General features: G+C 40.0%; 2 protein-coding genes across 2 annotated transcripts in view; one reads left to right on the forward strand and one right to left on the reverse strand.

Moving 5' to 3' along the window:
- frmd4ba (FERM domain containing 4Ba) overlaps positions 1-18145 on the forward strand; it is a 39566-nt gene extending 21421 nt beyond the window's left edge. Inside the window, 16 exon segments of the mRNA XM_074671117.1 lie at positions 517-574; positions 1072-1158; positions 10349-10425; positions 10788-10926; positions 12354-12495; positions 12602-12732; positions 12813-12929; positions 13204-13432; positions 13565-13621; positions 13720-13855; positions 14373-14537; positions 14662-15410; positions 15515-15641; positions 15997-16087; positions 16090-16226; positions 17180-18145. Coding sequence (XP_074527218.1) covers positions 517-574; positions 1072-1158; positions 10349-10425; positions 10788-10926; positions 12354-12495; positions 12602-12732; positions 12813-12929; positions 13204-13432; positions 13565-13621; positions 13720-13855; positions 14373-14537; positions 14662-15410; positions 15515-15641; positions 15997-16087; positions 16090-16226; position 17180 — 2443 coding nt within the window. The 3' untranslated portion in view covers positions 17181-18145.
- A 3376-nt stretch (positions 18146-21521) lies between these two features.
- arl6ip5a (ADP-ribosylation factor-like 6 interacting protein 5a) lies at positions 21522-25805 on the reverse strand. Its single transcript, XM_074672968.1, has 3 exons — positions 25569-25805; positions 22943-23160; positions 21522-22791 (listed from the first exon to the last, which is right to left on the reverse strand). Exons 1-3 carry the CDS (start codon positions 25745-25747, stop codon positions 22616-22618), a joined length of 573 nt encoding a protein of 190 aa, XP_074529069.1. The 5' UTR covers positions 25748-25805; the 3' UTR covers positions 21522-22615.
- Positions 25806-26508: the final 703 nt, after the last annotated feature.

Here is a 26508-nt window from a genome sequence, read left to right on the forward strand (position 1 = left end):
TGTTCCGAAAAAATATTGACAGACAAAAGTTTCAGAGCAAGCGTACAAACATTATTGACAAAGCATGGGATCAAATGTATTTTTCAATGTGCGTAAATTTTGGACGAAAAAAACAGACTGGATGTGCAAAGGCCTTTAGAGTGTATTGTAGTCCCTGTTGTTGTGAGAAGAGGGCTGTCACAGACCGGTGAGGAGGGGAGGGATTTCTGAGAATAGGCAGCCAGTCTCCTTTTTGAGGATATCAATCCTCAGCTGAGGTTTTCCCAGTACTGTAACTCTGAGCAGCCCTAGGTAATACACGCTCTGAGGTTTGTACCCTTGAACTGATTCATTGATTGTCCTCTCCCTCTATCTGTGGCCCTGAAAAGAATCAATGAGTGTGTCACAGCGATTGACTGTGGCTCCTCGATAACTGCGGCTTAAATTCCACTCTGTCTCTGGTACAACGGACAGCTATTGACAGTGATGAAGTGAAAGTGCTGGAATCCCTGTTAACGTGTTAATCTTTCCCTGAAGATACCTGGCCCTGGTGGAATCCCTGCCAACATATGGAGTCCATTATTACCAAGTAAAGGTAAGCATGTCAAAATTTCAACAAGCCTCTTTCTCCATTCCCTCTCCACTTCTTCCTCTGCATATAATTTACATATCAAAAGCAAAGCTTACTCCCTTAGCACTGTTTGAAACTCAATTATTATTCCTTAACCTGTTAACATCTGTGCTATAGCTACTGCATTATGAGTCTTTCACTGTAGAAACACACCAGACTACACTTGCATAAAGAATTACACCATCAAAGATGCAGGAAACTACTGCAGTGTGGTTAGTTGTAATAATTAATTCCTGTAACTTTCCTTTCTTTAACTGCACCCATTAACTTTATTGGCTAAAATCCAGTTTAATGAAGGAGTCTGACCAGATCAAAGGCCTTGAATGTATTTGATCTCTTCATGTGTTGATGCTGCTGTGAGCCTGGTGATTTACTTGGCAGCAGGCCTCTTTAGTGTGCGTGGGGGTTTTTTGTCATTAAAAGTACCTCTAACAGCAGCTGTTGTTTGTTCTTTCACCCAGGACAAGCAAGGAATACCGTGGTGGCTTGGAGTCAGCAACAAAGGCGTTGGGCAGTACGATTTACAGGATAAACTCAAACCAAGAAAAGTAGGTGCTTCTTGTTTCACACCAAGTCTGTGTAGATTAAGTTGTGTTATTATGATTAAAAATACTATGATTATTAATGTTATATTTTCTGTTTTTAATTATTCTTTGAGAAAACAAAACTCATCTGCTTCAAAATATACACCTGATTTCTTCAGGTATGTTAAAAAGATAAGGACTATGTATGTTTTCCATATAACACAGTCTTCTGCAACTACAGATGACCTGCAAAATGAAAGTAATTAATTGGAAGTTGCATTAGATTTAATTGAATACTCAATAATTACTAGGTGCTAGTTATTTTAATGTCATCTTAAGGAGGAAGAGTGTGGTATTTCAACACGCAGCTCTCTCTTTAGACTGCATCTTGTTGGCTGGTTAATGATCCATTCATACTGTAAATAGGTGAATCAAGACTGTGATTCCCATGGCAGCTGAGAGGAAAAGGAAGACAGATGGGAATAATATTTCCCTTTATCAGTTGGTGTTGTATGCAGTCAAGGCTGTAGGTGTAAAAGCAAATAAAATACCAAACCAGCAGCAGCTGAATGACAAGTCCTCACAGTAACAGCACAGTCTGACTTTCTAACTCAAAGTGCCAAAGCACAAATCCTCACTCATACAAAGCCAGTGTAACACTAACCCTTTGTTTTTAAATGAATGGAAAAAGTAGTAGATAGAGGTTGAAAATAACTGTTTCAGCCTGGTCTAACAAGGCTGAAAATGCGTGTGTCTGTGTGTCATGGTGTGTCTATGGATGTATCCTTTCAGTAAAGTTGTTGTACTGCTCCCATTTAACAATGTTTGAGTTTCTACCAGACTGCGTCCTTGCTGCTGAATTAAATAGCACGTTCCTCCACGTAACGTGACAGCAAATTGAAAAGATATGAGTCAACACAAACAGTATGTTAAAAAAACTCAAAAACAAAGTTGAGAATCAGTCAACAAGAGGTTTACAGAATTAACACAGTTTGGCTTTGGCTTACTGAAATCAACAAAAGTACACGAGTACGAACATGCCCTCATTGCGTGTTTAACATGAGATCAGCTTATTAAAGAGTTCATGTATTAAACATGCTAATCACAGAGTGCATTTGATGAGGAGTTTATCAACATGGCAGCTGAATACAATAGTCTTTTCAGCACTATCTCTTTTATACAGTCACGGTTCAGCTGGCCTCACTCACATAATGTAGGACATGGATAAACACATTAGAGCAAACAGAGAAACTTCTCTGAGCTGGGGACACCATGATAAAAAGAATTGTGCTTTGGCAGCCTGAAAATTGGCATTAAAGGGTCAAAGAAGCACATCTGGAGCGTTCAATGCCCATCTTTCCTGAAACTGACAGAACACTTAGATTTCAACAATAAGCACATTAGAGAACCAAGAGCCATGCTATTTGATACATCAAACATTTTCATTCACAATAAACAAATGTGTTAGTGATGCACTGTTTCGAGTTGAGGTCTTAGTCTATTCGCAGTGAATCCAGCACAGGGATGTAAGGGTCAGATGGTACAATTACAGCTAGGGATGGGTACCTTTCACTTTTGAAACGATACGGTACCAATGCCCGGTACCTGGCAATCAGTACTGGTACTCAGCGGTACCAATTTTCGGTACTTTTTTGTGTTTCTGTGGTTAAAAATACCAATTTGTTTAGTAATAAAATACATATTTTTTTGACTACACATATTTATTCTTAATGAAATAACCTTGCAATGCTGTGTTCATGTCCAGCATGGAAAATTGGCTACCCTTCCACTCTCTCACAGTCACAAGTATGCATTTAGGTACCTAAACATGGTACCTTTTGATTTTGCATAAACCGCTACCCGGTACTTTTGACAAAATTCGGTCGGTAGCTATAAAAGTACCTAATTCAGTACCCATCCCTAATTACAGCCTTTGGAAAAAATGAGGATTCACAATTATTCTGATTATTATGCTCTCATTACTTTCATAGGATAACTCATGTATAAAATCACTTGAACCTTGGGTTGAGTTCAGCGATTTATTTCTGCCTTTTGAAACAAAAATAACAGTGATTCAGTAAAACAGATCAAAATCATATAGAGAAACAAAAAGTCTTCCTCTCCCTTTGAGTAAGAAATATGATTAAAGTTTAGATATTATTTACCCAAACTGGTGCAAGTTATTGTTTCATTACTAATGCTTTAACATTATGAATGGAAAAATTAAAATTAAGATTACAAAGTCTGGCTTTTTGGAACATAGTATTCAAAGCATGCACTGTGTTTTTTCTTTTAATGTTACAAGTGGAGGAAAGTGAGCAACTATATCACAAAATTCTGTGTCTTTGGCTTATTTTTTTTTCGACACTTCATTTGGACCGTGTTAGGGATCAAAAGCATTTTCTTTTGAAACTTAAATAAAAAAGCCAGTAGTCCTGTCACCAGCTGAAGCTCTTGAAAGATCAGAGCTGTGCAGCTCTGTCACAGTAAAGCTAACGCAGCTCAGCCTTGATGTTTTGGTGCGCGAAGGCTGCTTGGCTGATTTCATGCTGGTCGTGCAGTCTGAGTTAATTCTGCTTTCAAAACAGCAGAGGAGACAGAATATGTTTGCTGAACAGAGTCTCCTGATCCACATACACACACCACAACTTCAAGCACCCTCGGAACAATCACACACACATTACACACTCATCAGGCCAACATCTGAAGAGGGACAGGCCCAGATCAGTATCACAGCACTACAGCTGACACACTGCATCTAATGGGCCTCCTAGATTAATGAAAAATCAATTATTAATTTAATCGCTGAGTAGTTCTAGTGCTGACTTGTGAGAGTTATGACACAAGGGTTTCAGGCTTTTCTGTTCCATCCTTTTCAGTTACTGAGGAAGCCTGTTGACAAAACACAGTGGGTTTTTTCACCAAGGCACTGACGAGCACAGTCAGTGTTTTTCTCCCCAGTCCTGGTGGAAGGTGTAATTGAGGCTCTCTGTGTGAAGCTGCAGGTGTCCAAGAGCACAGTTTGCCCTTAGCCACTCAGGTCAGTGGTTGCAAGTTTGGATTAGCGTAAGCATCCCTCCAGAATTTTCTTTGAAGAATGTTTTTTTTTAATTACCTGTTTAGTATTCTTACTAATGATCAGGAGAGTGTTTCTTCTTTTCATTTATTCCTGTAGAGAGATTTTTTTTAGCTAATACACAATGTGCTTCCTTAATTTAAAAGACACTTTTTTCAGCCTAACTTTTCCACCTTGCTTTGTTCTGTTTTATAGAAACACTGCTCCCGTTATACTATTTTATGTATGAACATTGTAGAGGGAACAAAGGGTTTTTGGGGTCTTTTATGTCTTTCAAACAGTGGATAGAGAAGGAAACTGTGAGGAGGAAGTTGGCACTGACATGCAGCATCAGAATATCTGCAGATGGTGAGGGTGACAACTGAAAAGAAAAGGAAATTACAAAGAGCGAGAAATGCTGAGACACCTATAGCTGTAAACAGAACAGAATGAAAAAACGTTCCCACTAAAATAGAACAACAGCACAAAAAAATAAAATTGTTATGAAACAGCACATTTTGTGAAATAAGCCACTTTAACAGGATGGTGTTGACAGCTCAGAGTCAGCAGCTAAATCTACATAAAAACTAAAAGCAGCCAGCACCTGCAGAGCAGAGGACAGTGCTGTAATCCTGACACCCTCTACAGCTGAGGGGGGGGGCGCTGTGGTGAATTCAAACAGGACTTTCTTAGGGGAGAAGTTAAGCTCCCACACCCTATGTCAAAAGGCTAAGGGGCCGTTTACACAACGACGGTTTTAGGGTGAAACACAAGTTTTGATGCGTCCCAGCCTCGCGTTAACACGGAAACGGCGTTTCAGCCGACCTAAAACGCTAACTTTAGAAAACGGCCTCCAGAGTGGGATTTTTCTGAAATGCTGCCGACACTCTCGCCGTGTAAACAGTAAGCCGGCGTTTTCTGTGGAAACGCTGACGTCACACTCCGCTTTGCACGAGCGCATACAACAGGACGACGGTACCGTTCTTACAATCGCTGTGAACTACCGTGGTGTGCTTGTGCTGCTCAATCTGCTGAATCTTCATTCAAAATGTGTCTCTGTTATTCCATGTTTGCATTTAGCATTCCCCAATACACGAGATGATCAGCCCAACTCTACTTCGGTGGAAATACTAAAAAGCGGCTTCTGGACAAGACAGTTATAGCACCACCTACAGGCCTGGCATGCTTACTACAGCGTGTTCAGTCCCTTGGCGTTTCCGTGTAAACACATAATTTTTTCACTGCCTTTTCACTGCATTTCACTGTTTTCTGGTGAAACGTTGTCGTGTATACGGGGCCTAAAGCACTTCATACACTGAGCATAGGATTAAATCTCTGCCCCAGCTGTTTGGTGCTTCACCTTCTCTACCCTGTCAATTTCCTGCCTCTTCAAGTCCCCCAAACAAAGATCATATGATTACAGACCTTCATGCATAAATGAAACCTTTGGTAAAGTGTACAGAGAATTGTCTGGTCACAGATGCTTCTCTCTTGTGGCATGATGTCCTTTCATCAACAGTTGTGTAAATAAGACAGCAACCATCATATTTTCTTTAGTTTTGTGACTCTTTTTCTCTTTTATTACTTTAGATAAGCTCATTAATCTGACTTTTTGTACTTATGTCTGCTTCATCTTAGGCATAAAAGTAAGACTCATGTATAAAACAAACTGGTGCCTTAAGCATCACTTTTTAGTCAGTCTGAACTTTCAGCCAGATGTAAGGTTACAGTCATGTGTATGCTCAGCTGGTGCACTTGGCTCCTGAAGAGTTTTGTCTCTTGTCCTCATTCTTGAGTCTTGTGGGCTCTCTGCTAATGAGCTACTCCGTAAGACCGCATGCTATTCCACATAAATGATGAGCCTGCAGAACCAAAATAAACCCTCAGTTAAATTTACACTGCAATTAGTGCTGGAAGATCGAAAAAGTTCAACATAGAAATGAATGACAGCTTGAATTATGTCACCTGTTACCCATTATTCAGTTAAGTTTAGCCCAACATGAACCCTCTGCTCATCATCACATTTCAACTTTATACCATGTGTTAATGTATTGACACATAGAGCCAGCCAGAGCTTGAATTTGACGTGTAAAGCAAAGCAAAGGGTGGGGCAGATCTTGATCTGTTCAGTCGTGTGAGTCAGTGCTTTGACACATTTTCATTGTTTATGATTGTGTAGAGTCCTGACCCTGGGGGTCCTTGTGTTCTGTGAGTGTAGGCTGGAAATGAACTGCCTGATCTTGTCTGAAACCACACGTATTTATGAATTATTTCCACCTTTATTAATAAAACTGTCTGCCAAATCAAGCTTTAAGTCCATGTTCTGTTCTGTTCTGTTATAAATACCACATTATAATTTGAATCATTGAAGTGTTGGTGTGTTCCAGTCAAGGTTATAATAGTTAACTAAAATGAAACTAAAAAGGAAAACTAAAATTGAAAATACATTGCAGTTAACTCAAACTAATAAAAACTAGAAAAGAAAACAAAAATGATAAGTAAACTAAAACTGTATCTTGTGTTCACAAAACTAACGAAAACTAACCAAAATTAAAGACAAAATGTCCTTAGTTTTAGTTTTTGACAATGTTAATAGCATTTAGGATTGAAATTAATCTGACACATTTTCCCAACCAATTTTACGACAGTTTTCGGTAGTTGTCAGTGCCGTACAGCACCATCATAGCGACGTTCTGGGACATGCTTGTTAACTGCACTGACTGGCTGTGCTCTGTGCTGTGATGAAACGTAGTGGAGCAATGAATCAGAGCATCTGTAATAGTTTAATTGCATGTGAGTCTGACTTTTTAATTGTATTTGTGTCTGCCTTTATTGCTACAGCGTCCAAGTTTGTAATTATTAAAGCTCATATTATATTTTTTAATATAATTTATGTTTATATTATTTGTAATTAATTAATGTTAACATTATTTTTTACACAATTTATGTTTATATTTTTTATATTAAGTTTATATTATTTCCTTGTGTCTAAGGCAGCAGCCAACAGTTCAGAATCAGCATTGACTGAGCAGTAAGCACTATGTTGGACTTGAAAATAAACAGTATTACAAAATATTTACTCTGACCTTTTTGAATCCTGCACCTGGTTAATAAAAAAACTAAAACTGAACTGAAACTAAACTAAAACTAAACTAAAACTTAGCCTTGTTGCAAAAATCAGAACTAAATAAAAACTAGAATGCCTGCTCTAAAACTAATTAAAAATAAACTGTAATAGAAAAAAAATGTCAAAACTAACTAAAACTAGACTGTAATGACAAATCCAAAACTATTATAACCTTGGTTTCAATTTTAGGACACTGTTTTGTTTTCATAGGCTCTGTAATGATGAGTCACAGGCTGCTTATCTGTGACTGTAACAAATTCTTTCAGTGTTTCCTCTTTGAGAAATCTACTCACAGTTCTGTAATGAAGAAACTGAGGAGTGTCACATCCTTGAGATTTTTAGGGAGTGGTGAGAGCCGTCACAGACGAGTCCTCTTTTAGTCATCTCTGTGCTGGCACATTTGGAGGGGTCACCAACTGGTTGTTTAGAAAGCAGCACTGACTTCATGTCAGCGATAGAGTCACGTTGGTAGTGATGCAGACTGCAGCATTGGTCAGAAGGACATTGTGCAAAATGATTCATTACATCCAGGACTATCATACTTAGATTAGAAATATGACAGTGAAGATCAGGAGGAAATGACCTTGTGTGAAACATGCTGCTTTGTAGCATTTTTTGTTGGGAATGTCGAAGCTGATTGTGCCCTTGACAGACAAAAGCAAAGAGAGCCTGCTATTAATGATTAGACAATAGTGACAAATGCCTAACCTGTTTTTCTTAGAAGGCCACACTGATGTAGTAGAGTCTGCTTCAACAGGTCTATGTATGAGTTTTTCAAGTGAAAAAGCAGAGGACTCCCCAGGTTTAAGTAGAGACTTCCAGGATTGTTGATCTTATTGTCATTGAGGAGATACTGAATCAATGAAAGAACGCCTCCAAACAAGGGAAAACCACTGCCCAGAAAATACTTAAGCATAACCTGCTTATCTGGTCTGGTTACAAAGGAAGTGACCCGAGAGAGAGAAAGAGGGAGAGCGCAGGGCCATGAAATCAGCAGGTATCTGTGATGTCAGAGAAGGGGGGGCTTAAGGGGCGTGATCAGCTTAGCTGAAACTCATGCAACACCTATCTGGCTTCAGACAGACAAGAGAGAGCATTGTTCAAGGAAGCAGTAGCCCTGTGGGAAACTCAAAGTCAGAGGATTCTGTATAAACCCAGGAGAATTCAGGAGAGTTAGACAAGGGGAAAAAAACACGGTAAGCCTATTGTTGCCTTGTATGACTTGTTGAAATGATAAAGATAGACTTCTTTGAATGTTTCGTTTACCTTTTCCACCGTCTTCATTTTAGCATAGTGTTGCATCGTCTCTGTGTGATCCTTGGGCGCTCTCTCATAATGTTTGGGAGGATCTGTGTTGTTCTGTTGTCGGAAAAACAAACGGCCACCAAATGTGCTTTTCTGGTGAACATCTAAATGTGCAAACTTGTGAATTCTAAACTTTACCTCATTACACAGTTAAAGCACACAATGTTTAATTTGAACTTTTTAGATGTAGAATAACTATCTGCCTCTCAGTTGTGCAGAATTATACGCATGCCCAAAGTGTCAGCAGGAAAGAGTTTTTCACATCACGTCAATGTAGTGCAACAGACTTTTCTCTCCACTCAGGTCCTCCTGTCTTTGTTTTCCTCCACAGCTGAATATTTTTATATCCTGTCTGTAGTCTGTCATGAATTTGGACCCTGCAGTTAAAGCTGCATTTCAAGTGCTCTTTGGTTAGCTTTCATGTCTGGCCTGCTGGTTTCGCTGCTTTGTAGTCTGTGCTGATGTAGTAAGTTGTGGTTGAGTGATATCAGATGCCAATAATTAGAAAACAGGTCGACTGATGGCAGATATACAATGCTGTTATCACATTATTGTGTTGTTTTTGGATTTCTTACAATAAAAAAAGGAGTCGTCGCAACATCCATGCACAGCACAATCTAAAGAAACAAACGGATCTTGATGAAATTTTCAGGAAATGTTCAAAATGGGATAAGAAAGAAATGATTTCATTTTGGAGGTGATCCGGATCACCATCTGGATCCGGGATGTTTTTAAAGGCTTCTTTATCATTGTGAGATAGGGCTGTTTTCACCATGTGAGTGTATAACTCCACAATAAATGGTCAGATTGCTTTGCAAAACAATACAAGACAAGGTCACCATAATTTCTGACAGATGTAAAAAGATGATCCAGATCCTGTCGATATTATGGACACTAAGATCCAGAATATAAAATATGAACTGGCTCATCATAATTTTCAACACTGTAAGGTAACAAGTTATCATACAAACCTGCAACTAACACCAAATTGTAGCAGACAGTCTGCTGAAAGGGAGTATAACATTAAAGTAGGACTTAAGTGTTGGTGACAATCACAATATGCTTGGTGGAGGTCTGCACTTTTTTGAGTGCTTTTCTAGTTGAGTTAGAGATTTGAAAATGTGACTTTTGTCAGAAGTATCAGTAGTCTGCATTTTTCTTTACATCACCACAAAAATTCAGATTGAGCTCTGGCCAGTTATTGTTTTTGATTTAAATTGCTGTCATTCAGGATGAGAAAAACATGCTATCATTTAGGGTGATGTTAACATGACTCGACTGCAGCCATGCTGATGAGACTGCCTGCAGTGTCTTCAGATATCATTTGTTCACATTTTTTTGATTGGCCTTTTGAGCTTAGTCATCAGCCAATGCAAGCTATTTCAAAATGTTGTGATTAATCAGCCCTGACTAATCAGCCCATCCAATTAGACTGTCTTTCTCTCATTGCAAGCTGACCAGAAAAACGATGCAAAACAGGTTGAATTATGCTGCAGCATTAAAAAGTTGTTCAAGCTTTGTTATTGTTTCTTTGCGACACGTATCCAAATGTTGAGAGGCTTCCTGCTTTGCTGAACATTTTGGTACAAATGTATGTTTCCTCAGCTAAACGACCTTTCATTCTGTGTACATTCAATCAACAGGCCTGTGTGAGCTATGTACTTAACAGAGTTTTATGTTTCCCTCCCCTCTTTCCCCCCATACTGTCTCCCTTTCTGTTTCCACAGTTGTTTCACTGGAAGCAGTTGGAGAATTTGTATTTCCGGGAGAAGAAGTTTGCAGTGGAGGTGAACGACCCACACAGGTTAGAGAGGACTTGACTGTGCTTCAGTATTTTTCATTTTGCCAGGTTCATTACCAGTTTTTGAGGTGTTCCCATATTAGCTGCTCTCATCTGTCTTTCACTGCCCTTATCCTGAACCATTTTCTGTAGTTTTAAAGAGACCCTTTACCCCCTGCATGGGCTCCCAGCTCTGTTATCACATCTATGTAAATGTGTCTGATATTCCTACTGTCTCCATTGTTATCAAACTTTTGCTCAACACCTTTTCTTAAGACCTCAGTTAAAGCCTTGTTGAAGTGCCATCAGTGTTTCGACTCTGTATGCCGTCATGGACTTGATATGCCGCTAACATCAGTACTGAGTGTTTGTTTTATCTCTCGAAGAAATACAGTGACCAAGCGAACTTTCGGACAGGCCGGTCTTGTTATTCACACATGGTATGCAAGCCACTCTCTGATTAAGACCATCTGGGTGATGGCCATCAGCCAGCACCAGTTCTACCTGGACAGGAAGCAAAGCAAAGTGAGTGTCTGCTTTCTTTTGGTCACATCGCCTGCCAAAGGTTTAGTTTGAAACAAACAAATATTTCTTTTACTGCTGTGCTCAAATTGAGAGGAGGGCTGTGCTCATTTTGTTTGTCCTGTGTGGCTGACACACCTTGTGTTCAGTGTCAGGTGTTTGAAGGTGAAGTCATTCAGTCAAAAGGCGTAGATGCAGGAGTGCTGAGTGACAGTCTGACAAAGAGTGATCTTTTTCTCCATTTAAATGATTTATTTATAGCTTTAATGTGATTAAAGTTATTGTTAAAGTGTTGCAGCTGTTTACCATCTATTGGATGGACAATTTGTTCTGAGGTTTTAAGCCTAAAGTCACATTGGGCTGGTGCAGCTGAGGCATCCACAGAAGCGACCTTGATGGTACACATGCAGGACTGACATTACACCCTTGCTGCTGACTAAGGGTACATTTACCTTAAAGATAGGGTCTGCAGGAATTTTCTGTTTCTGTTTGACCTTTTTTTCACTTTGTTTGTATTTTTCTTCTCTGTGCTACATCCACTATCGTAGCCACTCAGGATAGCCTCCTACACTCGCTAATCAACACACAAAGTCACTTGTGCACTGGGTGCGCTGTGATTGGCCAATATAAACACGCTAAGTCTCTGCCCAGAAACGTCCAGAAATAACCAAAACATCAACAAACAGGCAGAGGAAAGGGTTCAAGGCAGACAAAGATACTGACACACATGTACAGGGTCCCATAGGAGACAGTTTAGCAGGATTTTTCCTGTGAAAGTTGACATTTTATTTTTTTTATGGAAAATACACCAGACTGGCATTTGTCCCTTTGCTGACTGTATAAGTCATGAGACTGCAGGGTCATGAGCACAAACAGACATGCTGATTTCATAACAAACCAACTGAGAGCTTAATTTAGTTCTTACTTTATACACATAATTCAACATTTGCAATTTAGACCAAACTTTATGGGATTGAAATAAAAGCTGGTCACTGTGAAATCATAGTTTTTTTTGCATGAAAAGGGGTGTCAAATGAATGACCAAGTGAAAACCAGTAATTCTTTATGTGAAAAAATTAAGTATATCTGGGAGTTGTTCTGAGTGAAGAGTTAAGCAGCATGGTAGCAGAGTTGTAGTGTTGTTAAAAAAAAGTGTCCTTTAAAAGGTGTGGGATCAGCATTGTGGAACAGAGATTGATGAGTATATAAAGCTGCAGTTAAATGAGGTTATTTAGCCACTCTGTCTCTTAAAAACGCACTGTATCAGAGCTTTTTTAGGAATAGAGCACACACTGGTTTGTGTCAGAGGACTTCAAATACAGAACGCGCAAGTTGAGCTGTCTCCACTGCAGTGAAGTGTCATTACGTAATCGTTTTGCGGGTTCTTCACTCATTTCCTGTCTCATCGCCATCTCTTCTCTCCCCTCCAGTCAAAAATGACCACAACCAGGAGTTCAGTTGACATCGCCATGGACCTCACAGAGATCAGTGCCCCACGGATCAGCAAACTTTCTAACATTGAGAGCAAAGATCAGCTAATTATGGCGAGTAATGGTAGCCTCATCTCAGCCGGTAAGCAGAGAGCTAATCAGCTAATGGCTTCTGTTCCACATCACATTGACGGATGTTGTAATATTTAATGGTGAACTCGTAGTTAATCAGCCATGTGTTTTTCCAGATTCTGACCTTGAAGTCAGTGAGGAACAGAAAAAAGAGAAAATTGCTGAGCTGAAAAAGAAAGAGAAGAACCTTCAAGACACCCTGACACAAAAACTTGAGGAACTTAAGAAGATCTGCATGAGGGAAGCTGTGAGTGTCTCACATTCAGTTCTTTTACCCTGTTGTTCAAAACCCACACACCCTTAGCTAAGTTGTTGTTGTCTTTGCAGGAACTTACAGGAAAACTGCCCAAAGAGTATCCCTTTGTGCCAGGTGAGAAAGCTCCACAAGTTAGACGTCGTGTTGGGACAGCTTTCAAGCTGGATGACCTGTTCCCTTATGATGAGGTGAGTTTATCTGTTAGTTACAGTTCATTTCAGTCTGTGTGTTATTTAACTTTTTTAACAAAGCCTCAAGATTAAAATGTAGTTTGGGGCTTCATTTGCAAAATTTTCATTGATCAACTTGCAGTGTGTCTTTTTGTAAAAATCTGTGAGCATGCTGTAGTGAACATTTTTAAATGATGTCTTTTTGTCTGTCTTTGAACTTGTAAATGTTTAGTTTTCTATTCAGCCCGCTGCTGTCGTTAACTCTTAAGTGTTTTTTCGTGTTGCATTCAAGGACCCATATCTAAGGAATTTGGAGAGCAGGTTTGCTTTGCAGCAGAAAATCGTTGAAGCAGCTATGAAGTTATCCAATGAAGAAGACCTCTGCAAGACAGTGAGGAAAAAGAGGAAAAATAACTGTCTGGATGCCATGAGGAAGCTGGAGGAGATTGAGAGGGAGATTAACAGCTACAGGATCAAAATGGGACAGAAACCAACTCAGAGAGCCTCACTCATATTGGCAGGTGTGTGTCACAAACAAGACCAGTGAACCTGAAGTTATCGATCGCTATAATCTGTCATTCGATTACTAATACAAGCACTAACCGATGTTGTAGAAACATCTCTAAGGACACATTTCTGTTTTTTGTCATCAGATGAGGTCAACCCTTCAGATCTCAGCTCACTATCAGACAGCTTCACTCTGGATGATGGTTAGTGTCCAGGCAAAGCTCTGCCGATGATGCTTTTCTCCACCTTTTCCCTGTGTATCTGAGTTCTAATATAACTTACAATAACTGTCATCTTCCAGATGATGAGCTTGTTTCCCAGAGGCAGCGATCCAGATCAGTTCAATACTCCCCAAGACCACACCATGCAGAAACTCTGGACATCCATTATAACTGTGACAGGAGGCCGTCTGCTAATGACCACCACGCAGACAGCAGGTACACACTAAATCCACCGAAGCCAGGGTTGATTTCCTGTATTTGTGTCAGAGTTGTTTTTTAGAGGCCCTGAACGCAGAGCTTGTGCAGACCTGTAGAGTAGATCGAGAGCTGCATTCCTATCAGTCACCTCCTCCCTTCTTTTTCCTCTCTCACCAACAATCTATTTCTTATCAACTCGATGCATGAGCTTTAAAAATAGACAGAACAGAACATGCAGCTGCCTGTGGAGGAGCAGACAACACTTCAAATCTAAGTGGGGAGACAGGAAAGTGACTGAAAAATGTGTCAGGCTGCTACTTCTCCTCTGTTTGTGACATACAAGGGTAACCCTCAGATAAATACTTCAAGTTTATTTGAAGCAATCATAAAGCTCACTGTTGCATGGAAGCAGCATCAAGGTTTGTTTTGTCCCTCAGTCTTAGGAGGAGGTGAAAGGGAGTGGATGTTTTAATCTGTTACAAAACGTTCTGACCCAAAGAGGCAAAGACATCTAAAACTGTTACCTGTGTTCCAGACTACATTACAACCAAGTCCAGGGACCGCTTCACCCCAGTCACCGGGATGCCTTATCAAGCCACACCAGCCTGTTTAAAGTGGCCTCCAGGCAGCCTCGTGATGCCCGCAGCATGCCCCCTACTCCTATTCTCACCCGCAACGCCTACAGCAGCACCCAGCTTCGGTACGAACGAACAACAAATGTGTATTTCTTACATTTTAACAACTTCTGCTTCATGAACAGACAACATGTGTTTTAGAATGAGCAAACTGAACAACAGCTTTAATAAAGTGTTTTCCATTTGTAGGTCAGAGGACGCCCCGCAGCATTTTCGCCAGCGCAGCGGTAGCCTTGAATCCCAGTCTCAGTTTGTGACACAGTCAGAGCCTCAGGTGCAAGCCATGACTTTCTTCCAAGCTCGACGCAGCAACAGCACTGAGGTCCTCGATGACGGCTCCTCCTACACGAGCCAGTCCAGCGTGGAGTACTCAATCCCCGGCAACCAGACTCACAGACGAAGAGCTCGTGGCCGACACAGAAAAGACTTGTATGCCAACACAGGCAGCATGCCCAACCTGGCTCAGCCAGACAACTCTTGCCACACCTACCAGCCACGGGCCCGTCCCACCACCACAGCCTACTACGTCACAGGCTACCCCGGCTACACAGAACCAGAGCCTTACTCTAATGGTGTCTACATGTACGAGAATGAGATGGAAGGGCACTATAATGTTAATCCCTCCTACCACACAAGTTATCACAACTACGCCACGCACTCGAACTATCGCAATGACGAGATAGATGGCTTGTCAGAGAATTTGTATGCCACTCTGAGGCCACCGAGGAATCGCCCAGCTCCCCGCAGGAATGAACAGATCGGCAAGAACATCCAGAAGGCTTTGGTGGCTGAACATTTGAGAGGCTGGTACCATCGCAACGCGGTACACAAGCAGGCAGCCTTCAACTACGACTACGACAGAGGCTCCCAGCAGAGCCTGGGTTATCAGACCATGCCTTCAACATACAGCATCAACAGCAACATCTCCTACTCAACAGGTTGGTCACTGCATCTTGATCTACGATCCCTGATGCTTTGTTTTTTCTTTAAGCAGCAAGTTCATATTCTGACAAGTGTCTTTTTTTTCCTCCCTTTTCCCCAGTGCCCTCCAGTGCAAACTGGCACAGCAACATGAGTGTCAGTGGCATGTCGGAGTATGACATGCCTGTGCATGCGTCGCAGTCCTACTCTTACAGCACGGTAACCCACAGCCACCCCACCCACGACAGGTGAGGAAAAAAAACCTTTTGCTTCAACTCAGCTCCTTATCCAATAAGTCACTCCCTGATCCGCCTTATCCCCCGAGCTAAGCACTAGTTTGTAATTACCTTAAATGGACTGCCACAGAAAACACCAGCCATATGGCCTGCTGTTTGACACTATTGTGTACTTCTGCTAAGCCAGTCTTACTTTTTCCCCAAACGTGCTCATAAGTTCCAACACCAGACAGAATTGATCTGCTTTGCCACGTCTTGGTTCAGCTGTAGGATTAAAGGATCTGTGGCCAGTTGTGAGTCCCTCCTCAAAGCTTGAGAATAGTTCTGCTCCCTCCTTAACTCTCCACTGGGCCCTGCTTTCTTGTAGGTATCGTACCTCCCAGCTTTTTAAGGGCCCCTGGCAGAGCCCTGTTGGCCGGAGGCACTGTGCCTTCCAACCTGCTAGTTCTTCCTCTTCCACCTCCCTCCCTCTTCATTTCCCTCTTCCTCCCACTCCTCTGGCTGCCCACTCAGGCAGGTGGCCTCCAGCCCTGCACAGGCAGAACCCTCCAGAGTCCTCAGGCTCAGTAAGGTGTCCTTTGTGAAAGGTAGCTCATAGTAAGTAAACAGCGATAGCAGGAGTCTGTGCTTTTTGAGCTTTCAGTTTGTCTGCATCGTGACTTCATAGCCTGCTTGATAGTGTTTTGAAGTGAGCTTGAATTTTTGGGATGTTTGACTGATGCTTGACTGTCATGTAAAAGGTAACTGCATGGCTTTTAAAAGAAAACATGCCTGCCCGGCTTGCTCCTCAAGCATACCGCCATCTCCTGGTTAGATTCCTCTGCGTGTCTGCTGCTCAGAAAGTTTGGTTTAATTTTTATCATTTTGAAGCTCCCTGTCCCTCCAAACACCTTGGTCCTTTGACCCCTCCTTTGGGCAGCTGTAGCTCAGAATTTGAGCAGGGGAGCCTTGATAGGATGCAAGGCCCTGCTGGGCCCATGGAGAAGTGTGATCCTGTCACTATTCACCAGGAAAGTAAAAATAGTCACCGCACAAATGAAAGGGTGTGAGAAGAGAGTGGTAACTCCCCCACATGGTTCTCACGCTGATGGTGGTGCATGTTTTTTTTTTTCATAAACATGACAGACAGATTCCAAGTCCCTAATCCCATATTACCGCTCCTGAATTTGCATTCTTTCTTTCTTTGGGTGTTTTGTGGTTGTGGAGGAGCTCTTGTGTGGCAGAGGAAGGAAATGGTCACCTGTATGTCACATTTGAGGGTTGTGCCTTTGCTTTATGTTTGCATATTGCTGTTTTATTGGTTGTGAATGTTTGATCCTGGGTTTTCTTGATTTGAAACAAGATTTGTATTAACATACTTTAACCGTATGAAGCATAATGCAGAATAAGAGTGCATGTTTGGGTCTTGCTTACACCAAAAACCTGAAGAAAACAAAAGGCAGCATGCTATGAAGAGCCCAGGGTTAACTCATTCACATTATTTTGAAACTGTTAAGATGCTCGATTCAGGTTTCTCCTGACTAATGGCTTTTATTCTTGTGACCTTGCAGGGCCTACATCGATGTCAGTCAAATGGGAAGTAACCTGGAGCCAGATGACCAAATTTATTGGCACGAAGACTCAAAACCAGGAACAATAGTGTAGCTGCCTCTGTCATTGTGCTGTTTATTTTTTTTACCCTGACAAATTGTCACTGTGCCTTAAACTGCACTTACTCGTTTCTCCATACAAGAGTATCCAAAGAATGAAGTAACTTAACCTTCATGGAGCTCGGCATGTGAAGGGGACAAAGTACTCTCATAATTACCAAACAGTTTTAAAGCAAAACAAAACCCCACTGGAGCGTCTCCAAGCCTGGAGTGTGAGTATATGGGATGATGGTTCTTGTGCACTTAAACTATACAAGAACACGCTGCAGACTGTGGAATCACCAAAGTGAATGTGGACTAAACCCAGCAGCCTGTTTTTTTTTGTTTTTTTTTCTGGAGATACTGACTTAAAAAAACAAGAACTACCATGTTCTCTGTAGGAGGATTTTGAGCCAACGTGAACAAGAATGACCGCTCTGTCACTTGCGCAAAGAAATGAACGCAGTGCGATGGAATGTGCAAAGATTTATACAGACTTAATCTAAATGAAGGATTAAACTCATGAAAAGATGAGTTGAAACACGTGCAAAGACCCCCCCTGCAGTCTTCTGATCAAGTTTAATGGTTGCATTGTTTGTAGCTACCACTGTGATTTATGTATTCATTTCTAAAGTATTCAACCGTCAGTACTAAAACATGAGCCAAATACTTCTGCCACACCATTTCCATTTGTTCATTTCCTGAAGTTACTGCAGGAGTTTTTATTTTATCCATGCTGGAAATCATGGACCGGTGCTCTAATTTCTCTAAAGAGAATGAAGCTGTATGTAAATGATGCTGTTGTAAATACATAAGTTTTGTCTTTTAAAGAACATTTGTTTGTATTTTAAAAGCATGTAATATATAGTTAACAATTGTTTTTTTGAGTCAGTTCTTGGTCTTTTGTATAATTGGATTAGTTTGAAATAAAAAGAAATTAACATCTGATTCAGTTGCTCATTGAATAAATGAATGACACAGCATCACAATCCAAATCCATGAATTAAGGTCATGTCTTCTTTTTAACCATCTCAGGTAACTCAGTGAGGTTTAAAGGAAATTAAAGAGGAGCAGCTCTTTCTAACATTCAGGCTAACATCATTCAGAACAAGCTGTGTCAGAGATCACACAAACACACTCTCCATGTTAAGACTGTCTTATCAGCGTTTTATTTACAAATGATAAATAAGTAACCATGAAACCAGGCATGGAGCCATTTACATGTTCTTTCTTGTGAGCTTTTTAAGAGCAAATGTTAGACTTTTACAGGTCACGTCTGATAACTAATACATAACGTCTGTTTGTTTTAGAACCAACACTCTCCTGCTGCAGGGTTGTGCAGCTCTGTGTTACTCCTCCAAAGCCTTGCTGTGTTGCTAGTCTTGTTTTTTTGTGTCCTGAAGCCATAAACTGACCAAACCAGTCCTTAAAACTTGCCACACCCACTGTGGGCTATAACCTGTTCTTCTGCACTCCAGGGAACGACACGCCGGTATTAATTACACTGAACTCTCTTCCCTGCAGACTTTATGACCCCTCATGCAATAACTCCTCACCTCCTTTCCTTCTCTCTCTAACCAGTAAGCACACACTTTGTATCCCTTTCTGCGAGAAGTGTTTCAGTTGAGCATTTCATTTGCTTGTGTTGCCTTTCAGTGTTTTGCTTCTTGGGCAAACTCATGGGAGGTCTCAAACACTTAGAGTGCCTCAGCGTTACCAGATGCAGCGTGAGGGGGAGCTTTGTATCCAGCTGTCCCCCTCAGTCTGTGCTCCTTTGCTGCTGAACACCAGCTGCAGCCAGTCATTAGGAAAGGCTGTTCAATCTGACACTTCACTGAGGAGACAATGGAGTCTTATCTCCTTTTCCCTCACCTGAAACACAATACACCTCTTTGATTATTCTCTGAAACTGTTTCAAACTGAAGAAAAGAGAAAAAGAATAAAGTTTTTATAACTTTTGAATTTGGTTTTATGGCTGATGTAACTCATCCATTCAGTAGAAAACATTCAAACTGTGGGCTGTGCTTTAGCACACGTGTCGATAGGATCATTACAGCAGCTGCAGCAGCATAAACAAGGGCCTCCTCTATGTGCTGAGAAACATGACTTAACTCGAGTTAACTGCCACTAGCGCCTCTGCTCTTCCCACCAAGCTGCATGTTATGGAGAGACGAAACGCTGCAGGAAAGGACATAAATCACTACGGTGGAACGAAGGGTGAAAGCTTTTCAGGTCAAGCCAAAGTGAGGCTGAAGAGCCACACGACACTAGTGCAAGAAGTCATAAAAAAAAGATTCAACGTAATACTGAGCATGTTTTCAAATGAGTGAATGTAAGTCACTGTAAAAAAAATGAGTCAGTGAAATTTGGAGAAGCTATACTCTGAGTGGATTTCCGTCTTATGCAGGGGGAAAAGGGAGTAAAAAAGGAGTATGCTCCAGATTCAGTCACATGATCTGTATCTAGATCCAGATCATTTAAAAAAAAGAAAGGATCCTATTAGAGGGGACATATCACGTCACCTTTAAACCATTTAACACATCTCCTTGTTATCTAAATGAAATGTCTGCACCACATCCTGGCAAAATGCAATGTAAATCAACCACCAGAAGAGGTTTTGACCTCTGTAGAAACCAGTTAACAGAACCTGTCTCTCTCTTTCTAAAAAAAAAATAAAAAAAAATCTGCTTTTTGTTGAAATACTGTGTCATTATAACACTTATTCAATACATCTTAGATACATTATTTTCTTTTTTCTCTCCCTCTATGTTTACTTTAAACAGTCATAACATGGATTAGATACAAAACAAAAATAAATAAATAAAAATAAATATATACTTTTTTCTTTGTCAGTCAAGGAGTCTGTCATGTGGTTCCTTTAGACCTTCAGCTAAATATCCTTTTGGTAAACATCTAAAATAAATTGTAAAGAGGACCAAGGACAAAAAATAATAGATACATAGACAAGAATAAGTGAAGAAATAATAATAAAAGTAGTAAAACAATAGTAATCATTAAAATATAAAACAAATAAATATAAAAACTTAAGAATCTCAACTAAGAAAAATGATATTTACATGAATATCCACAGACAGATTTTTTTAATTAAAATGAAAAACAGCTCCTAAAGTACTGTCTAGATTGTAATAATAATGGCATTCATCAAAATAACACAATAATAACAATTAAACATTTAATAACAATAAGAGTAACACTCACAATTTGGACTTTGTAGCGTGAACCAAAGGGATGACAGCCAACTTTTAAGTAATAGAATAGAATAGAATAGAATAGAATAGAATAGAATAGAATAGAATAAAATGGATTAGAATATATAAGAATAGAATAGAATACAATAGAATAGAACTTTATTCTAATTGTAACAAGTACAACGAAACTGACTATGATAAATAAAATGCATTAAAAATGCAACTTAGTTGTTACTCAATCCATTTTTGCCAGAGTTCCTCAAATGTATCCACTTGTAATCTGAGCAAGTACCTCATTTTTTCCATGGAATAAATTATCTGCATCACTTCAACCCAGTCCTTGACCTTAGGTTTCGCTGTAGTAAGCCATTATTATGTCATGGCTTTTTTACTTGATATTAACATTACCCTAAGCATGTATTTCTTTACAAAACCCGCAATTTACGCTGTCATTTTTCCAAGATAAAATAGTTTAAACAAGGTGGTGGTATAGTTCTCATGATGGTCTCCATGCTCTTCCAGAACATGTCTCTTTAAATGCAGATGAGCTTCTTCTCACCCCCAGTCCCTGCTCTGGTGTGCCACACTGCCCCCATGTCAGGCCTGGCCACACACTAAACAATATGAGGCATAATTTCGGGTCAGATCTGCTGCACCAAATGATAGGGGATGTGACTCCATCTATGGGCTTTTTGTAACAGATTAAGAAAACTAAAAGTAGAACTAGCTTGTGAAATTATTCACCCATGTTCTTTTCTTCATGATTTTTATCCAGCTGCAAAACCGAAGTCATGCCAGGACAGCCAGTTGAAGACACTGATCATGCTCCGTGTTTATCTTCTGAAGGCACGTCTGCACATGCAACTTTCTGTGGGATCTGTGAAACGGTAACCACAAATCAACCACTCTTTGTGATATCGACAAGTGTGTGAAGGCAGAATAGTGAAAGTCATCTTGTGTACGGACAAAGGCAAAACTATCCAAAGAAAAACACAGAAAACACTATCAGCAATCAAAACCATTGGCTTTATTAAAACACGTTATGAACTAAATCATATTTAAGTATTAAACAAAGACTTAACAAAACACCACAACAGAAGTACATAATCCCAAAGTGAGAGGCCGCAGTGCTCAGTCTGTAACGTCTCTCCCCTTTTGAGGGCAGCAGCCTCAAAGCAGGAAAACCTCATAGACTGATCATTTGATTTATCTGCAGGGGGAGGGACACACAGATTAGAACAACATATAGCCATAACATGAGCAAAGCAATGACAGGAAGATGAGCTGTGAGGAAGGGGTGGCTCAGAAGGTGCAGATGGATCTACCAGGTAAGGGGGCACCTATTATCACCATGACGACTCTCACTGTGACACCACAAAGAGAGCAGATTATGGACAGATGGTGTCCATGAGCCCTTGAGTTTTAAAAGCCAGTGGATGCAGGTATCCAAACATACGTAAAAAATACAGAAATAAATGGGTTTATGTCCCTTTTAACTGAAGAGGAAATGAAACACAGCCACATCAGGGGGCCCCTAAAGAGGCTTTTAAGTCAGAGGAATACTGATCGACATGGGTTGAGACCCTGCAGTACTTTGGTGTCTTCTTTTTAAACATCAACCAATGTTTGTGTGCATCATGCATTTCAAGCACTAAGTCAATCAGCAGTGAAAACAGGATTTGGCTTAAGAAGAGTTATATAGGTTGAGAAAATATTCACATATTTTGGCAGTGTTTGTGTTCAGTTTGCATTTTTCAGTCTCTGTTGTAAAGTAATGTTTGCATTGCTCCAGAGTTTGAGTTGAGAGTTAACTGTTTGTGAGACTCATCAGACGCAGACTTCATACAGGAGAGGTCTGCAGCTGTATTGCACAGAATGAATTGCATAGCAGAAAGGTGAGGCGCTACGATGCCCTCATTACCATTTAAGGAAAAGTGCCCTGACAAGTTCTGAGTGGAGTGACAGATACAAAAATAAATGCCTTACAAATTTCTCTTTTCTTTGAACACACAGACACATTCTCTCACACACACCCTCACACACACTTGTATTTGAAACAACTCAGAGTTAAACGGCAAGACTTAGAACGGTGTTACATCCATGAATCAAGGATCTTTGGTCAGGTGATGTGTGCATGTTTGCAGTCCAATCACTCTTTCAGTTTCCCCTCCAGATAACTCTGGATTTTAAGAATGTTCTCCTCCTGCTGACCCAGGGCTTCCAACAAAAGCCCCATCGGTGACCTTTTCAGTCCCGCTCCTTCGAACTTGTTCTCCAGTTTGTTTTTCATGTTGCGAAGGCGAAATGAGGAATGTGCCAAAATCACTGAAAAACAGAAAGGAAAGAGACGGTCAAACTCTGATAAGGCAAAGCACAACAATTCAATTCAATTCAATTAAAACACATTTTGTTGGTTTTATGAGAAATTTGATGCTTCAGTTTTTTTTATAATACTTCATATGATCTTTAAACTTACATGACAGGGGTAAAGTGATCGCAGTCATGAACACCATGACACTCCCCAGCATGGAGATCACCATGTAGCTGGCCACCATAACAGCGATCAGAAACGCTGTGGGGTTCTGCCTCTTAAAGTTGTTGATTGCAGCCCTGTTCTCTCCAGCCCACACTGAACCCAGAAAAACGCCCGACACCACAAAAATGGCTGTGAACATCCCCAGAGGGTTCATGAACCTGCAGGAAGCAACACAAGACACAAGAACAGAGAGGTCCATCTAAGTTCGGTTTTACTAAAATAACTTTCCTTCTCTAGAAATATAATACACTAATACATTTTAGAAAGAAAATATTTAAGTTTCTTAAAAAATAATATATTAATAAGATTACTGTTGAGAGTAATTAGTAGTAGTCTTCACAAATCTACACATCTAAGTTAAAGGACACTGTACATCAAAACATCAAGACACAGGAACAGTTTCTTTCCACAGGGCATCACACTGATGAACAATTGCGCCTGTAATAAAACTATACTTCATATACCTCATGCACAACTATAGCCTCTTGACTGTTTTTCCTATGCACATTCATTTTCCATTGCAAGCTGCACATTTTTCTTTAACGCCCTTATTCATTGCACTGTTTAGCTTAAATGTGTACAAGTTTTTAGTCTTTTTTGTTTTTTTACAAAAGTTTTTCATTCTTTACTTAACTTCTGTTTCTATTTGTGATAATAAGTGTTTATTCATACATGTTTGTACAGAAAGAGTATAGTTTAAAATTGGAGTCAAATTCCTGGTATTATTTTCAAGATACTTGAGGAAAAAGGCTCTTCTATTTTTTTTTTTAAACAATCAAATTTGTTAACACTAGGGGAAAACAACAACAATATCGTTATTGCCATCATCATGACTTTTGTTTGTACCACGCTAACTTTCTACCTCTGGGCACAGGACATCTTTTACAAAATTGCTGTTTTAAAATGAAACAAGCAGCACAGTAGAAAAACTAACTTGTCGGTGCCCCCTGGTGGACAAACTATGAATAGAAAAATATGTATTTCTTCAAGTATAATAAATTTAATTTTATTTGATTATTTGGGGGAAATATTGGTCAGACTTCATTTCGAAATGTTCATTTGTAAATTCACTTATATCTAACAGAATAAATACCTATCTACGTTATACCGAAGTCACACTTCACATCCAGGATTAGCTAATGATCATATAAACAAGTTTTTGCAGCCTAAAGAAATAATGTGGCAATTTTAGGATTAACTGACCTGTGCTTGAGTAATAATGACTTTCATACCAAACAAAAGCAACTTATTGTTGAATGTTTGTAGAATACTGTCAGTCCAAACTAATAAGAACAGTTACCTGCCCTTACCACGAGCTCTGTCCCTTGAAAAAGACCATTGTATCAAATCAGTGGAAATGGTGAACAAACCTCTAGTTTTACTTCTTTGCGTGGGTTATCTAATAGAACACTGTGGTTTAGGTCACTGAAAAAGGTTATGCAAATGTCTTAAACTTTTCTTTTTTTGCATCCTCTTTACATTTTTCTCATCTTTTTTGCATTTTCCACTTCCACTGCCCCGTTTCCTCTGAGTAATGACTTTTCATGAGACTTCACATTGATTGTAGAGTCAAAAGTCATGTTGACTTATGTTACCTTGAGCAAATAATTTTCTTTTACAACAGAAAAAAAAAAGTTCACTGGACAACCAGTGACACTATTACTGAATGAAATAAGACTCGCAGGCTGGAGCTGTACACAGTGCCTACAGCTATTACAAAATAACAAGGTAAATATCGAGAAGCGTGTTTGAACTGTTCCAAAACTGAATACAGAAAACATGTTAAGGTTTTTAAAGACATGAACAAAAAATTATCAGGTGAATTTCTATCCAGAACTGGATTGATTTTTCATTTCAGAGGCATAATGGGTAAATGATCAATATTTCCTAAAAAAAAATTCTACTACATAACGGTTTTACGCTGTAACAGCTGACTGGACTTGTGGTTTGGGGGGTCTTTGAATCCATGGCAACAACATGTCATCAGACAGCTCAATGATGGGCAGACCATGACGGGACATGACTATTTTTAGTTAACCGAGATTTAGTTGAATCGAAGTGCAAAGAAAGCCAGGGGTTTTTAGATGAAAGATGAAACCTCTTGGTCAATGATCTGACCTTTTATGGAGTTTTCTCACAGCAAAAAAAGGAGCTTTGTTCAGTCAAAAGCCATGAACAGCTTTTTAGTTGGACACCAACATGATGGTGATTATTATGCCCTGAGCTAGTGCAACACACACATTTTTTTTTTTTTTTTTTTTTTACAAAATTTAAAGACACAAAATAAAAATTTATTTACTGCTGTAAATGTAAAATTAAGTGATCGCATTTTAACTTTTATTTTCCTGTTACTGATGGAACTGTACACAAAGATTCAGGATATCCTGTCTCTACCCTCATTTAAATCCCTTAAAGTAGGCTATGTCGCAGTTTATAACAAGACGGCGTTAAAGGCTATACCATATCAAATGAAGACAAACTCGATGCGAATAAAGTCCGGCTTCTATAAGGACACACATCACAGCTAACTGTAGAGTGGTATTATATCGTAGCATATGCAACTCACCCCACAACTAGGAAGACGACAACAGCCAAAGCCAAATAATTTGTTTGATAGTAAAGCAGGTTGCTGACAACTCTGTTGTTCCACCTCGCCAGATCTTTAAAATCTGGTTTAGAGAATCTTTCCGAGCCAGGGAAGAAGTCATCCCAGGCTCTGAGCGGTGTCAGCTCGACTTTAGCCATTTCTCCCAGCAACTCAGGCTGACAATCTGTCCGTCACACAGCAGCAAACGGAAAATCTCCTGTAACAGTCAACCAACCGTTGTATCGCGAGAAGTCATCAACGACGCGAGTCTTAAACCCCGCCCAGTTAGATGACGAAACGGAGCGCTATTGGTCAGCGTGAGCGAAACTTCCTGCAACACTTTAAGCACGCATGGCTAATGGCGATAACTGTACATGAAAACTTTTATCAAGGTTTTAGGTGATATGATTTCAGGTGATGGCATGTTTAGCTCGAAAAGAGCTACTTGGGATGTCTGACACAGTAGAAGTAATGGGGACTTCGTGTTTAGCTTTAGTGACTTGTAATGTAGCTTATATCTCAGCAGAGCTGTTTCTAGAAAAGTAGCCATTAAATCCTTTGGCAAATGACGTTGTTTTGTTGTTTAGCAGATGTGCAGCAGAATTGTCTATTTAGTAGACTGCATGTAAACTGGAGGCGTCTTTTCACCATGCAGCTGAGCTCCAGTGAGTTTAAGTCAGTTCAACGATGGACTGACTAGTTTAGCAGGTGAGATGCGATGGGTGACTCAAAGGGATTATCGTTCACTGTGCTCTTTTTGTTCTCATCCCCTGGAATTCAGTGAACAAAAGATTGTTTAAGCTTACTTAAGCTTATTTCACAAAAGCTGTTCAATAAAACAGGGCCACCAGTCACAGAAGTTAGAGTCTTCCTCCATTTTACACCCTACTTTGTACCTTTAAATATTCAGGCCTGCGGG

The sequence above is a fragment of the Halichoeres trimaculatus genome, unplaced genomic scaffold, assembly GCF_033239565.1.
Source record: "Halichoeres trimaculatus isolate MK-OKI-2021-1 unplaced genomic scaffold, fHalTri1.1 fHalTri1_scaffold_1, whole genome shotgun sequence".
Classification (NCBI taxonomy): Eukaryota; Metazoa; Chordata; class Actinopteri; order Labriformes; family Labridae; genus Halichoeres; species Halichoeres trimaculatus.